Source organism: Manis pentadactyla, chromosome 10 (genome assembly GCF_030020395.1).
Source record: "Manis pentadactyla isolate mManPen7 chromosome 10, mManPen7.hap1, whole genome shotgun sequence".
In the NCBI taxonomy this organism is placed as follows: domain Eukaryota; kingdom Metazoa; phylum Chordata; class Mammalia; order Pholidota; family Manidae; genus Manis; species Manis pentadactyla.
In genome coordinates, this window is record NC_080028.1 from 246,159 (window position 1) to 262,038 (window position 15,880).

At 50.8% G+C, this 15,880-nt stretch overlaps 1 protein-coding gene and 1 long non-coding RNA gene across 7 annotated transcripts; one reads left to right on the forward strand and one right to left on the reverse strand.

The window, feature by feature from the left end:
* Positions 1-3,934: 3,934 nt before the first annotated feature.
* LOC118923220 (uncharacterized) lies at positions 3,935-9,979 on the reverse strand. Its single transcript, XR_005029126.2, has 3 exons — positions 9,578-9,979; positions 8,801-8,923; positions 3,935-4,913 (listed from the first exon to the last, which is right to left on the reverse strand). It is a non-coding gene; the product is annotated as an uncharacterized LOC118923220 (long non-coding RNA).
* Positions 9,980-10,078: 99 nt separating this feature from the next.
* ARSA (arylsulfatase A) lies at positions 10,079-14,748 on the forward strand. 6 transcript variants are annotated; one of them, XM_057508367.1, is made up of 10 exons: positions 10,112-10,264; positions 10,616-10,868; positions 11,059-11,299; positions 11,401-11,619; positions 11,693-11,862; positions 12,151-12,275; positions 12,358-12,485; positions 12,762-12,864; positions 12,962-13,311; positions 13,400-14,743. In XM_057508367.1, exons 2-9 carry the CDS (start codon positions 10,651-10,653, stop codon positions 13,279-13,281), a joined length of 1,524 nt encoding a protein of 507 aa, XP_057364350.1. In that variant the 5' UTR covers positions 10,112-10,264; positions 10,616-10,650; the 3' UTR covers positions 13,282-13,311; positions 13,400-14,743. The 6 variants fall into 6 exon arrangements, with proteins under 6 accessions (XP_036762688.2, XP_057364350.1, XP_057364349.1 ...); XM_057508366.1 differs by having other exon boundaries at positions 13,403-14,743; XM_036906793.2 differs by having other exon boundaries at positions 10,079-10,202; positions 12,962-14,742.
* The last annotated feature ends 1,132 nt before the right edge of the window (positions 14,749-15,880 follow it).

Below are 15,880 nucleotides of genomic sequence, written 5' to 3' on the forward strand. Positions count from 1 at the left end.
AATAAATTCCACTCAGTTCATTCTTTTTGATCTGCGTAGCAGTCCATTTTATGAAAATACCAGTCTGCTTATCAGTTCATCTGTCGAAGTGCCTATTTGTGTTTCCAATTTGGAACAATTATGAATAAAGCTGCTATGAACATTTGTGCCCAAGTTTTCGTGCTTAAGCTTTCATATCTCTTGGGTAAATACTTAGGAATAAAATGGCTATGTGTTATGGCAAATGTATGCTGACTTTTTAAGAAATCAGCAAGCAGGTTTCCAGAATGGTGGTACCGTTTTACATTCTGACTTCTTCTGTCCCTCCACATCCTTGCTGGCACTTGGGATTGCCTGTCCTTTTCATTTTAGCCATTTTTGCCATGTGTAAGTGTTTCTCCTTGTGTGTCTGAATTTGCATTTTCCTTATGACAAATGATATCGAGCCTCTTTTTATGTGCTTATTGGCCATTTGTATGTCTTCTTTTGTGAAGTTTCTTTAAAGACTATTGCCCATTTTTAAAAAATTAGATAGTTGGAGTTGTTAAAATTTAGGAACTCTGTATATACTCTGGATGTAAGTTTTTTGTAAGACGTGCATTGAAAAAGTTCTCTGATTTTGTGGCTTGCCTTTTCACTTTCATAAAAAATAGTCTCTTGTAAAAAACAGAAGTTTTCATTGGCATTAAATCCATTTATGTTTTTCTTTTATTGCCATATTCTTTGTGTCCTAAGAAATCTTTGCCTATCACAAGATAAAAATTTTCTCCTGTGTTTTCATCTAGAAGTTTTAACTTTTACATTTAGGTCTATGACTAATTTCAACCTAATTTTTGTTTGTTGTGTCAAACAAAAGGTTGATGTTTGTATTTTCCCCTTTGGTATCTACAGTTGTGTCACACCATTTTAAAAATTACTTTTAAGAAATTTTTATTGTGGTAAAATGTATAGGACATAAAAATGTACAACATAAAATTTAACATTTTTGCCATTTTTAAGTATTTAATTCTGTGGCATTAAGTACAAGCACATTGTTGTACAACCATCATCACCGTCCATCCCCAGAACTTTTCTGCCATGCCCTATGGAGACTGTGTCCGTGAAACAGGAACTCTCCAAACCCCTCTCCTCCAGCCCTTGAGCACCACCATTCTGCCTCTGGCTCTATGGCTCTGATTGCTCCAGGGGCCGCCCAGCGGAGCGGATAATTTCCCCACTGAATTATCTTTTCAACGTTGTTGGAAATCAGACCAGGTATATGTGGGTCTATTCCTGAACTTTATATTATTTTCCTTTAATCTATATTTATATTCTTTCTCCAGTGCCACACTGGCTTAATTTTTATAACTTTATAGTAAGTCCTGAAATCGGATAGTATAAGTCCTACTACTTTGTTCTTTTTTAATCTTATTGGCTATTTTAAGTCATTTTCATTTCTGTATGCATTTTAGAATCAGCTTTTCAATTTCTACAAAAAAAAAAGTCCTGTTGGGAATTGATTGGTACTACATGAATCTATAAATATATTTAGAGAATGGAATCTTAACAATGTCAAGTCTTTGAGTGTATGAACATGTTGTGTCCTTAATTCATCTCAGCAAGGCTTAGTTTTCAGGGTAGAATTCTTACACACTTTTGTTAAATTTATTACTAAGAATTTTGTTATTTTACATTATTACAAATGAAATTTTTAATTTCATTTTATAATTGTTTGTTGCTAGTATATAAAAATGCAACTGATTTTTTATATGAACCACATCAGATTTTTATATAAACTTCTAGCCTATCACCTCGTTAAATTCACTTAGTTCTAGTAGCATTTTTATGGATTTTTAGGATTTTCTACATAAGACACATCAGCAAAAGCAAAATACTTCCTCCTTTTGAATTTTTGTGCCTTTTCTTTCTTTCTCTTGCCTTTTTGCAATGGTTAGGACCACCAGGACAGTGTCATACAGAATGGTAAGAGCAAGATATTTACTTTACTCTCAGTCATACAGAGAAGATGTTTGATATTGCACCAGTTAAGTATGGTGCTATCTGAAGGTGTTCTGTAGATGCCCTTTATCAGATTTAGAAGTTCTCTTCTAGTCCTTGTCTGCAGAGAGTTTTTCATCATAAACAGATGTCTGATCCTTTGAAGGAACTTTTTTGAAACTTTACCCAGCGATTGTACTTACATCTCACTGGCTAGAATTGGGTCTGGCTCCAAGTAAGGCTAGAAAATGAAGTTCGTTCTTAGGTGAGCACATTGTTGCTCCCTGCAAAATCAAGGCTCTATTAATAAGGAAGAAGCATGATGGGTGTACAATGAGCAGCTAGCAATCTGTCACCCTAGATATACAATTCTAGATTGACAGTTATTGATACTCCATATTTTTTTACTCACTATTCTGTTGTCATCTGGGTTCTATTATTGCCATTGAAATAAATGGTGTTTTTAATATTCTTTCTGTAGGTAACTTGTTCTTTATGGCTACTTTTAAGACCCTGTTGTCTTTAATATTACTCAGTTCCATCATATGCCTAAATGTGTTTTCGTGTTATCCTGTTTGGGATTTGTTATGAATCTGAGGAATCTGGAAATTCTCTGCTGTTATCTTTTTCAATATTGTATTTCTTCAGTATCTCCTATTAAAAACATGTTTGACTTCATGGATGAACCTTGGAAACATTATGTGAATGAAATAAGCCATTCACAAAAGAACAGACATTATATGGCTCTTCTTCTATGAGGTACCTAGAACAGGCAAATTCATAGAGAAAGCAGAACCGAGGTTATCAGGGTTTGGGGGGAGGAAAGAATAGGTAGTTATTATTTAATGGGAACAGAGCTTCTGTTGGGATGATGAAAAAGTTCTGGGAATAGATAGTGGTGATGGTTCCCCAACACTGTGAATATATTTAATGAAATTGTAAAGTGTAGAATTTTTTTTAATGTTTACAGTGTTAGACCATCTCATTCTAACTTACGTAAAATGTACTTATTTCCTAGTCTATCTGTTTTGAGTAATTTCTTCAGACCCAACTTCTAGTTCATTAATTCTCATCTGTGTCTACTCTCCTTTTCAGCCTACCCATTGAAATTTCAATTACGTTTTTCATTTCCAAAGGTATTTTGTTCCTTTTCAAATCTGTCAGGTTCTTCCCTTTTTCTTCGCCCCTAATCCTTTCTGGTCATTTCTCATTTCTCGCTTAGGTTTTCAATTGCATCTTTTTTCTCTGTGAACGTTTTTAGCATATTTACAGGTTTTGTGATTTTTAGACTGTGACCCCATGTTTGGCTAAACCGATCTGTGGGGACCTGGAGGGACTGAGGTGAGAGACTGCTCCTCCAGAGATGGTTTGCATTGGCTTTTGCGAGGTGCTCCAGTGCTGCCCGACTATAACCACTTCAACTCAACTCCAAGCCACCCAAGTAGTATATATTTAAAACCCATACCCATTGGGATTGTTTTTCCATCTTGTGGTGAGGTTGTTACAAAATTTTCCACTTCTCTTTCCTGGAAAGCAGATTTTTTTTCTAGTCTTTCTAGTCTTTCACTGAAATAATGAGTCTTTCAGAATCCTGAATTTATGTGAGAATCTAAATTCCAACTTCTTATTTTGCATGGGGCCACGGCCCTGTCTGTTGCCTCCATTAAAATCCAAAGCTTTAAGTTGCTGGTCACCGATATCATACTTACTTAGCCTGTTGCTGTTAGTTTCCACTTCAGTTCAGGTTGCTGAGGATATCCCTTGCTTTCTTTCAAGCTCAGCTATACATTTTAAAGAATGCTTATTATATTTTAGTCAGCATGTCCAAGTGTTTTGCAATAGATTATATTTTCCATTAGATCACATGTTTGGAAATCTGTTTTTCTTATTTAGCCACAGCAGTCAGTGCATGTAAGTGTTTAATGACTGTTTGCTATGCAGATATTAAATGGATATGTAAATGGACAGAAGGAAATCCTGCATTTTAAAACATTTATTAGAGACAGACACATACACCCCGAAGTATGAGACACTAGGAATACAGCAGTGATCAAATAGGTTCCACTGGTCAACCTTGCCATCTCATTCACTGAGGACTTTGGCATCTTGGTCACAGGTTGCCTGCTCACCCCACGTTCTGACATCATCCATGTGCCTATAAGTGATCCTTCACACCCTGGCCTCCCAGTTCCAAGACCTTTCCTCTCACTGAATGTAAAAGCTAGGGTTTGGGTATATGTTCCAGACCCACAGATGGCTAGTTTGAGCAGAAAGGGATTTAATACAGGGAATTAGTGCCTACAAAATCACAGGAAGGACTGAAAGAGAAAAGTCTAATCTGAGCTTCTAGAAATACACTCCCCCAACATCACGGTCCTGGTCCCCTACGGAGCTACTCTTTTTGCAACAGTCAGCACACCGAGGTGACCTCAGCAAATCAGAACGCCAATGTCCCAGCAGCGGCTCCAACAGACCAGAGCCTTTATTTCCCAGCTCCTGTTGCATCTATGTAGGGCCCTGTCACAGAGTTCTGGAGCCCATCTGGGTAGAGGTGTTGTGTGGTACTCCAGGCCTCACCCCATAAACGCCCTCTGCTCCATGCTGCACACTCTCCCCTTGCCCTCCACTTGGCTGAATGCGGACATCCAGGATGACCTTAAATCACGTTAAAGATGGCGACACTTCCTCCTTTGGCCTGGGTCCCCAATGATCACACAGGATGTAGAGCTCCCCTTCCCTGCCCATGTGGAGAACTAGACTTGCTGTGGGTAAGAAATAATCATCTGTTGTATTAAGTCACTGAGATTCGGGGGTTTATCCATCAAAGCAGCAGGTGTTTCCTCAGCTGACATAGGAGGGGAGTTCCAGGTGCCTCCACCGGGCAGTCTGCCTTGTGAGTCCTTGCCTAGATCAGCCAGAGGTATTGCATTGGCCAGCTGTTCTGTGTATCTTGAGATCTGGGGAAATTAATACAAGATAGTTCACACACTCAGTGTGTCCCTTGTGAGATGAACTGTGGCCCAAAATGCGTGTCTCATGTGACCTCCAAAGGCCACCTCTGAGTGGGGCATCAGAATGTCTAGTAAGTGGCATTAGCCCAGAGTCAGTCGCCAGCAGTCTGCCCTGGGAGCCCGAGGTGCCCCATCCCCCAGTGCATAGCGTCCTGGCCAGAGGCTGCACCTCCTGCGGGGAGGCTGTAAGAAGACGTAGTGCAGCCTTGGGTCTTTCTGCCAGGTCTTTTCCTCTGGCCAAGGACTGTGAATGACTCATGTCCAGAATTGGAAGAGGAGCTGAAGTTGTGACCCCTGCATTGTGAGACAAATCTGGCCACATCCCTGAGGCCTAGGGTCTTTCCACCACCCCCACCTCCATTGGGGCTGCCTGCTGGTTTTGTCCCGGAAAGCTATTCCATGACCAATGAGTCAAAGGTCTCTGAGGTCACAGCCACTGCTTGACCATCAAGCTGACCTTCCTGGCCGCAGGGCCTCTCCACCCCAGTATCTCTTCACCATATCGCACTTGCGCCTTACAGCACCAGCCTCCCAGAGCCCTGCTCCTAAGGACACTCCTTAGTGTCTTGGTGAGTGTTCCCTGAGCTCTCAGAGGGAAGTCAGAGGACGACGGAGCACAACACATTCCTGCCTCTCAGTCTTTGGGTGCCTTTTTCTCCACTGTTAAAAAGAAACGACGAGCTCCCAAATGGAGTCACTTGTGCTAAGCCCCCTCCAAGACTTCATATCTCACCTAACTGCAGTTTCAGCCTCTTCCAGGAGTAGAATTTTAAATCAGCCACCCTGCAATCTCCTGATGAGCACTAGTGAGGTCATCCGCGTGGGAGGTCCTCCTGCACTCCCTAAGGGAAGGCCACCCTACCTGAAATAAACTACTCCTTTAACTGCCTTGCTCCACCTCCTCCTGCTATAGAACCCCCCCACATCTATAGCTTCTCAGAGCTCCTTCCTGCTAGAGGGGATGCTGCCTCATTCGCTGAATCAAGTCAATTAGATCTTCAAATTTATCCAGTTGAATTTTCTTTTTTAACAAAACCATTAAACCAAGGAGTTTCCAGCATCTCCGCTTCATCCACACGGGCTGCGTGAGCCCTAGTTTTAATCACCAGAGCACAGGCAATCAACACAATTCCAGCCCCTCGAATTCAGAACCTATGCTCACCGTCAGCTCTGTTTAGTAACCTTCCTCCAATATCCATTCCTAGGCAGGACTTAGCTGAAGCAGATTTTCAAAATGGTGCGACTATTTTGTTATTTGAGCCTTCTCTACCTGTGTCTAAGGTGTCCCTGACCTGCCCTGGAGGCGGGACTGTGTCCCACCTAGTTTATCCCATGGCCCTTTCATGCCTCAAGTCCTTGGACCCAGGCAGGCATGGCTGCCTCTCAACCTACCACACCCAGACCTGCACTGCTGTGGGGTGCCCTGGCTGCCATGCACACCAGTCTAGTATCTGCTGCCTGCAGACACTTCAGGGACCAAGTATTGGATCTGCTGAAGAAGATGCTCTTTCTCAGCTCCATACAGTTCCTTGAAAGCACTGGAAAGAAACAATTGTCCCACACCTGGTCTGGGCAGAACTTCCTATCTGGAAGAAACTAGCATTCCTGATAACATGCTCATGCAATGTGACAATGGTATAATTTATTTTGGGAACCAGTCAGCTGCTCAGCTGAGTGCCACTCACAGGTGGACACCAGTAATCAGAGGCTGCTTCTCTGGGTCGCCCTGGGTGTGTCTTTGAAATGGTTTCTTGGGGACCCTGCTTGTAACTCAACTGACAGGTTATCTTCACCTCTCTACCTGTTGTCACCCAGACTACCCCATCTTCCCCAGGCCTAGGAGGCCCTCCATGTCTGCAAGTTTTCATGGTCCATGCCCAGTGCTACCTAACCCACATAATGACAACAACACAAATAATAATACAGACTTGCCACATGCCTGCTGGGGCTAAGTCAAGTCTGCTTTACATAGTTTGCACCTCCCAATGAGGGGATGAGTGGGCATTGTTGTGGTCCTCCATTTATAGGGACCCAATGGCAGCAGGTCACATTGGGACAGGAGGTGGGAGAGGGAGCTTGGGAGCCAGGGAGGGCCTGATTGAGAAAGTGGCATCCCAGTGGACCTGAAATAGGGGAAGGACCTAGCCATGCCTATATGGGGTCAAGAATTCCTGATATGGAACAACAAGCTCAGAGGCCTAAGGCTGGGGGATACCTACTTATCTGTAGTTAGTACGGCTGAGACTGAGGCAGCCCGGTGGAGGGCAGTGCCACACAGAGCCATGCCACCTCACACTGGCCACATCTGTTCAGAACTGCACCCCCTTTCTGGGAGCTCTTCTGCCTCCCTCCATTCCAGTGGGTGCATGGCAGGGTTTAATCAGGACCAGCAAGCCAGGTATTGACCACTGTGATGGAATTTTGTAGTTCAGGAGACATTGGGCTCTACTGTGATCACAGCATGGGAAAGTGGAAATTCACAGTGGTGGGGTTCAGGACATGCTACCCCAAAATATGGCCCCTGTGCATATAGAATATTTTAAGCTGAAGGGCCTGAGGAAACAGCAGAAGCACGGTCACTCTGACATTCCCCCACCCTTCTCCCCTGAAACAGCCCATGGGAGAGGGTCCATCCCTGCTTCCTAAAGAAAGGGGCATCCTTATGCCAAAGACAAAGGGAAGAATCCAAACAAGTGGGCCGGCCAAGCTCCCCCAGATTACTGCTCTAACCTCATACCCCTTAACCTACACTGTTCCTCCAAGAAGATGGCTGTCTGTCTACTCTCTAACGTAGCAAAAAATACTCAGGTTTGTTTCTTCAGGTCTTCATTTCCTTTTGAAGGCTGCCATGTCATGTAAAACACATTAAAGTAAATAAATTGGCACTCTTTGCTCCTGTTAAACTTTGCCAGTCTAATTTTCAGGCCCAGGCAAGGTAATGAGGGTCAAGGAAAGCTTTTTCCTCCCTTAGAATAGCCGAGGAGCACGGCTCGGGGTCAGTGGATGGAGAATCACTAAGAGGAAACAAGGTGGGTGGGGGTGGCTTCTGGTTGACCAACCTACCGTGATTCTTGCTAGAGGCAAGTCAGGGAGCTCAGACATCACCCGGGGGTGGGGAGGCGCCAAGAACCTGAGCAGGCACCCAGGGTGGAGAGTTCTTGTTAAACTGGACTCCACAAGGAAGGAGCCTGACTAAACCTGACCAAGCGACAATCTTTGTCAAGCTGCCACCCTCCCCTTGGCCGAGGCCACCAGCAAAGCCCTTCTGGAACGGAGGACCCCACTGCCTCAGGGTGGCTGAGGAGGAGGAAATGCAACCTGGGTGGGCCAAGGTGGTGAGCAGGAGTGGTGGCCGCCCAGAGAAGACCCAACATTAGACTCTGGTGGCTTCCAGGGTCCTGGGTCCCCACATCAGCCCAGCCCAGGAACCACTGCCAAACCTGTTCATGGGGATGGAGTTCTCACTGAAGCAGTTCACCCACCCCCGCTGGTCAGGGAGATGGGCAGCCTCTCTCATCCTTTGTCCCAGGTACACACAGATAAGACCCACAAGACTCGTCGTAAGGCCCCCTCTCTAACTGGGGGCGTCAGTTTCAAAGTAGCAATGTCCCAAGCACCCAGAGCCATCTCCCACACCCTGGCGGGCTGCCTCCCTTCAGGGCTCTGTCCCAAGCTGACCTTCCCGCAGCAATGCCAAAAAAGCAATGTCTCACATCTCCAAAAACTCAGACACCTGCAGAGCCTGGGCTTTGAACAAGCTTTACTGGCAGCACACGGCCCCTCCGCCCACCCAGAGGTCAGGGCTGGCAGGCGCAGCTTCCCTGTGCACACACCTGAGCGACCTCCAGAAACCGCAGGGGAAGTGCCAGCCATTCGCGAAACATTACAACCACAGGCAGGCTCCTTCTGAGAGCGGGGGCAGGTCCTCCGCTGCCTGGGGTGGGTCCAGCTTGCAGCTGAAAGGGAAGAAAGTGTTTTTGGTTGTTTCCTTTTAAACTCCAATTGACAGCGCCAACCAGCTGTGATAGCTCCAATTACAGGTTCAAAGATTTCTGGGCCACCGAGAAACTTTCTGTCCTGGCCAGCCACCCCACATTGCTTCCCATGCACAGGCCCAGAAACCACGCTGGAATGTGACCCCAAGGGGCTGCTCACCAGACACTGGCCCTCTCTGTTTCCCACGAGGTCAGCAGCCTCGAGTCCAGCTCGTGCCCAGCCCCGTGTCTGAGAGGCTCTGCCCTTCCAATTTTGCTCCCCCACACTGACCTCTTGTCAGGTTTCATCAGGAAATTGACAGCTCCACAGGCAGGACTGGGCTTCAGTGGAAACTGTCCCCCAACCCTGCCCCAGAGGCCTTTTCAGGTCCCCCCCACACTCTCCCACTGCCTCCAGGGTCAGCGATCACAGAAACCCCCCGCTTCTCTGGCTGAGGTCAGAGCTCCCCGAGGAGCGCCCTGAGCTTGTGGAGCCTGAGGCCAGAAAGCACCTCTGGGAAGGGTCTCCCCTAGGGAGCTGCTAGGGAGGCTGCTAGGGGCCCAGTCACTGCACTGGCCGTGGGGCGTCCAAACACACGGTGTAAAATACTACCAGCCCCTGGGGCGCTCTCTTACTTTGAAATAGCTTTCGGAGCTGGGGCCAAAAAGGTGAAGTCATCCGTCCAGGGCTGTCCGGTGATGAACTAGGACCAAGCCCCCTCCTCCTCCGATGGGTGCCTCCCAGTGGTGTAACTGGAGGCGGGCCAGAACCCAGACATACTTCCCACCCCCCACGTTACACACCCCACACACGCACGGAGGGGAAAGGGTTTGAAAGAATGTCCTAATCCCGTATTTCAAGAAAAGCACCGAAAGTAGCGTTGAGGGAAAAGCCAGCAGTCGCTGGCCCCATGGTCTCCACTCCACCTGCGCACTGCCGGCGCCCTTAGCCTCTTTGAGGGCCGCCTGCAGACCCCGAGCTCCCAGCTCGAGCGCCGGGCACCGCCCGCCCAGCGCGCTCACCCGCCGGGCACCAGAGGCCTCTGAGCGGAGCGGCGGAGCGCGCGCCCGGCACCCCCCAGACCCCGCCCCCAACAGGCCCCGCCCTGTCCCCCTGTCTGCGCCGCACAGCGAGTCGCGGGGCCGCTGGGCCGCGGGGCGGGGCGTCCGAGGCGGAAGCCCGGCGAAGGGCTCTGCATCCCGCTGTCTGCTGTCCGCCCGTCGCCCTCTGCCGCCCTCGCCCGCGACACGGGACCCGCGGGTAGGGTCCTGGGCCTTCTGCCGCTGACCCTGAGCCGGGGCGGGGATCTCCACGTGAAGAGGGTCAGATACGCCCGAGAATCTGCGGGTGTCCTGGTCCTTGAGGGTCTCCAGGGAGATATGTCCCAGGTTACGGTCCTCTAGGTTCTGTTGGGGTCTGGGGTTTCCGTGTGCTGAGTCCTCTGGGCCTTCAGGAAGGGGTTGTCTGGGTCAGGGAACTATTTAGACCAGAAACTATATAATGCCTGGGTCTGGGGTCTCAGGGGAGGGTAGTGCCTGGGTCTGGGGTCTCCGGAGGACGCTGCCTGGGTCTGGGGTCTCAGGGGAGGGTAGTGCCTGGGTCTCGGGTCTCAGGGGAGGGTAGTGCCTGGGTCTGGGGACAAGGCTGCTGGAGCCCGCGTTCCTGTGCTCCAGGGTGTTCTGCGGAAGGCCCGGTAGCGCCGTGTGCCATGGTGCCAGTCTGGGCCCTCACGGTGGCTCTGGCTGCAGGCCTGGCCACTGCCAGCCCTCCCAACGTGTTGCTGATCTTCGCTGATGACCTGGGCTATGGGGACTTGGGCTCCTATGGGCACCCCAGTTCCACCACCCCCAACCTGGACCAGCTGGCTGCTGGGGGCCTGCGGTTCACCGACTTCTATGTGCCCGTGTCTCTGTGCACGCCTTCTCGGTAAGCTTGGCGGTAGGGCCGACCCCCTGCTCCCCACCTGCTTTTCCATTTCCTCCCAGACTCCCTGGGGGCCTCACTGGGAGTAAGGGGTCGCTCTCCCTGTGCAGGAGCTCGAATTTCTGTCTTCCCCCCACTGCCCCCCATCCTCCGTGTGGCCGCCTCAGTCTAACAGACTGTGACTGTCCCGCAGGGCCGCCCTCCTGACTGGCCGGCTCCCGGTCCGCATGGGCCTGTACCCTGGAGTTCTGGAGCCCAGTTCCAGAGGGGGCCTGCCCCTGGAGGAGGTGACCCTGGCTGAGGTCCTGGCTGCCAGAGGCTATCTCACAGGGATAGCTGGCAAGTGGCATCTTGGGGTGGGGCCTGAGGGAGCCTTTCTGCCCCTGCACCAGGGCTTCCATCGATTCCTGGGCATCCCATACTCCCATGACCAGGTAGGAGCCACTGGGCCTCAGCCATTCTCTGCCTTCCCCTGTCCCCTTCCCCTGGCTCCCCAAACCTCCTTCCGCAGCCCTGAATGGAGCCACGCCCCCAGGGCCCTTGCCAGAACCTGACTTGCTTCCCGCCGGCCACCGCCTGTGACGGCAGCTGTGACCAAGGCCTGGTCCCCATCCCACTGCTGGCCAACCTGTCTGTGGAGGCACAGCCTCCCTGGCTGCCTGGGCTGGAGGCCCGCTACCTGGCCTTCGCTCGAGACCTCATGGCTGATGCCCAGCGTCAGGGCCGCCCATTCTTCTTGTACTATGCCTCCCATGTGAGTGACCCTGGCCCTACCCTCCAGGCTGCCCGTGTCCCTACCCACTGCTAATTCCAGTTCCCGCCCCCAGCACACCCACTACCCTCAGTTCAGTGGGCAGAGCTTTGCAGGGCACTCAGGCCGCGGACCGTTTGGGGACTCCCTGATGGAGCTGGATGCGGCTGTGGGGGCCCTGATGAAGGCTGTGGGGGACCTGGGGCTGCTCCGAGAGACGCTGGTCATCTTCACCGCAGACAACGGGTATGCTGAGGGATGCACTGTGGGGCACCTGGCTCTCCCCATCTCCACTGCTGGCCAAGGGCCAGTGGGATAAGAGGGTCTCAAGAGATGCTGGCCCCCTGTGGTGACCCCAGGGGACCACGAGTGCATGGAGGTGCCGGCCTCGAAGGACAGGGCAGGGACAGGGAGGGCTGGCCATTGCTGCGCGCATCATCTGCCTGATGAGTCTGGGGCTGGGTTCGCAAGGGCAGGTCAGAGACCCTAAGCCATCAGCCCATGAAGGGCCAATGGACTCGTGCGTGTTCCCAGACCCGAGACCATGCGGATGTCCCATGGCGGCTGCTCTGGCCTTCTGCGGTGCGGGAAAGGCACCACCTTTGAGGGCGGCGTCCGGGAGCCTGCCCTAGCCTTCTGGCCAGGCCACATCTCTCCTGGTCAGTCTTCAGGCCCTCTCCTCGTGGACCCTTGGCCCCCTCCCCACCGTCATGGAGTGACGGCGCAGCTCTCTGCCTTCAGGCATGACCCACGAGCTGGCCAGCTCCCTGGACCTCCTGCCCACACTGGCATCCCTGACCGGGGCCCCACTGCCCAACATCACCTTGGATGGTGTTGACCTCAGCCCCCTGCTTCTGGGCACAGGCAAGGTAGAGCCAGGGGCCTTGACTCATCACTGCCCACCTCCCCTCCCCATCCCCTCCCCATTTACCTCCCGGCTGTGGGAGTGAGCATGGCCGGCACCCAAAAGGCCCTGGTCTGGGCAGATCCTCCGTTGTGCAGCCACCAAGTGGTCCTTCCTGTGAGGCTCCTGGGTGGGCACAGGGGTCTGCATGGCCAGGGCCGGGGCAGGGCTGACAGTTCTGGGTGTGTGCAGGCCGGTGCCAGGAGCTCTTCCCCACCCTGTGACACCCACTTCCCCCCAGAGCCCCCGGCAGTCTCTGTTTTTCTACTCGGCCTACCCTGATGAGGTCCATGGGGTCTTTGCTGTGCGTAGTGGGAAGTACAAGGCTCACTTCTTCACCCAGGGTGAGTTCCTCTCCCAGCACTGCTGACGCCTTTGGAGCCCCAGAGCCTGGCCCTTCCTTCCCATTGCCTTCTGCACAGGCGCACCCCCCACCCCCAGGTTCTGCCCACAGTGACACCACTGCGGACCCCGCCTGCCATGCTTCTAGCCCTCTGACTGCCCATGAGCCCCCGCTGCTCTTTGACCTGTCTGAGGACCCCGGTGAGAACTACAACCTTCTGGGGAGTGTGGCTAAGATCGCCCCAGAAGCTCTGCAGGCGCTGAAGCAGCTTCAGCTGCTCAAGGCCCAGTTTGATGCTTCTGTGACCTTCAGCCCCAGCCAGATGGCCCGGGGCAAGGACCCTGCCCTGCAGATCTGCTGTCAGCCCAGCTGCACCCCTTGGCCATCCTGCTGTCATTGCCCAGAGCCTCAGCCCTGAGGGCTCCCAGCCCTGCCCAGGCATGGACAGGTGAGGTGATTTGAACCTGATAATGCTGATAACACCAGCGTACACTTGTGGGTGTGATGATTCATCTAATCCTGTGATAATCCTTAAGTAGGTGCTGTTCTGCCTATGTTACAAATGAGGAACCTGAGGCGTGGGGCAATCCAGTCGCTGCCACCCAGCCAGTAGGATATTGGGCTGGGATTTGAACCCAGGCGTCCTGGATCCGGAAACTGCCAACCATCTTGAGATTGTGTGTGTCAGAGTACACAACTGTGGGTCATGAAAACAAGCCTGCCTAGACTCAGAGACTCCAAGAAGGAATTAGTGTTTCTTCTTCCTTCCTAATTACAACCCTTTAGTAGAATTCGTGCCTCATATCGAAAATTACTGAGTATCATAATTCTTCCAAGTGGTAAAGATACCTCAAGACAAATGCTGGGCATAGAAGCCACAGGGCATAAATCTGCAAAGAAGTAAAAAGCTAACCTTTTCAAACAATATTGCTTCTCTCTCACTTACCAACTTTACATATCCCTGTATGGCCCCGGAAGATGACTGGTTAGCCAGAGACGGGTAAGATTCCTCAAGGGAGGAACAACCTAAGACAGGCACAGTCGCAGGGGGGCCATCAGGTGAGAAATTGGGGATCAACAGAGGTGAGGCTTAGAACCTCACCCCCCCTGTTTTGAGAGAAATCTGCATCCGTGGATGTTTTGTTGCCCTTGTCTAGCTTGGATTAATACTTCGTCTATAGGCACACACCTGATCATCTACATTTGCTCTCTTACAGCACTAAATTGTTTTCTACCTTTATCTTGCATCTACCTACCACTTCAGCATTTTATTAAAAAATTAATAATAATAAAATAAGGGAGAAATGTGGGATTCACATATAAATCAAGTATAAAAATCAAATGAATAATCATATCTGACTTGATTATTTATAGTTCATGATGCATGATCAAAACCGAAAGTTTCTGTGATATGACTGCCCTTGCACTGTTCACCATGTAAGAACTTGTTCAGTATGTAAGAACTTGTTCACCATGTAAGAACTTGTTCGTTATGCTTCAGAAGATTGGAGACTGTTGAGAAATAGGCTTGGGGTTGATTAATGACTGTGCATTGAGTCCCCTACACAGAATTTTATTGTTGTTAACAACCATTTGATCAATAAATATGAGAGATGCCCTCTCAAAAAAAAAAAGGAACTAGTGGTCACCAAAGGGGAGGAGTTTGGTATGGTGGGTGTGGAGGGAGGGAGAAGGGGACTGAGCGGTGTTATGTTTAGTACACACGGTATGGGGGTCACGGGGAGAACAGTGTAACAGAGAAGGCGCATAGTGGATCCATGGCATCTTACTACACTCATGGACAGTGACTGCATTGGGGTACAGGTGGGGACTTGATAACATGCGTAAATGTAGTAACCACATTGTTTTTTCACGTGAAACCTTCATAAGAGTGTATATCAATAATACCTTAATAAAAATTAAAAAAAAAAAAAAAAGAAGCCTGCCTTTTCACAGGCAGTACTAAGTGCGTTTATGTGCCAGGAACAGGGTGGGAGGTGGGAGGCCATGGGGCACAGGGACTGCAAGGGTGCAGAGCCCTCAGAGAGGCAGGTTTCCCTGGCAGGAAGCATCCCTGCAGGCACGGGAAGCAGACCCCCTTGGCCTGTCAGAAACCTGTCTGCAGGTGGGTAATGTGCACTCCAGGTGAGGGTAGAAAGGCTGGGCACCCTTGCCATCTCTGAGGGAGGGACCTCAGCAGCTCCTGACAGCCCCTGGGCCCTGCGTCTGCCCCTTCCAAAGCCCTGCCTTTTCTGCTGGGCACACATCTCCTGTCTCTCGGCCTCCCCCTTGACCCCTCTTGAGCCAGTCTCATCAGCAGACAGAGCGAGCTCATGAAAACCTGTTGGGTTTAGTTCCATCCCTGCCCAGAAACTCTCAGGCTTCCTGTCATGCTGAGAATTAAATGCAGATTCCTTAAGGTGGGCCACTGTGCCCTCCAAGGCCTGCCTACCCCCCACTCCGCAGTCGTGCTGTCCTGGCCTGGCCATCCCCTTGTCAGGCCGGTGTGCTCACCTGGGCTCTGCCCAGGGCCACCTCGGCAGGGAGGGCCTCCTGACTGCCTGCCCACGTCTGCACTGTGGCATGTAGTCCGCCTGGGGTCACCTGGTTCTCATGCAGAGGTCAGGTCCACGTGTGCCCCCAGAGTGAGGGTTGCACCCAACTCACTCCCTCAGTGGTGGTTAGTAAGGAGAGTGTCGTCAGGGTGCTCAAGATGACGCAGCTGAGCAGAGAGCCATCACCTTCCTTACGAACGGGCCTTTGTAGTGGTGGGCAGAGGCCCCTTGACCTGGAGGTACAGCTTCTCACTGTCCCCAGAGTGAAGTAGCTGGTCTGAGCCAGTCACAGCCCAGTGATCAGTCTGGTGGAGTGGCGTGGGACTGAGAATTCTGGTTGTGAAAGGCCGGGGCGGCCCCTGGGATCTCTGGGTCCCCTCCAGGGCCCTTCCTCAGGGCAGTGAGGACTCTGCCACAGCATCACTGGCCCTCACCAGCTTTGTGCTGCTGCTAAACCCGTAT

Excerpts from the sequence above, each read along its gene's own strand:
- ARSA (XM_036906793.2), top strand. The coding sequence starts at position 10,651 with ATGGTGCCAGTCTGGGCCCTCACGGTGGCTCTGGCTGCAGGCCTGGCC. Across the intron at positions 10,869-11,058 it reads TCTCTGTGCACGCCTTCTCG|GGCCGCCCTCCTGACTGGCC; the intron begins GTAAGCTTGGCG and ends ACTGTCCCGCAG. Across the intron at positions 11,620-11,692 it reads TCTTGTACTATGCCTCCCAT|CACACCCACTACCCTCAGTT; the intron begins GTGAGTGACCCT and ends TCCCGCCCCCAG.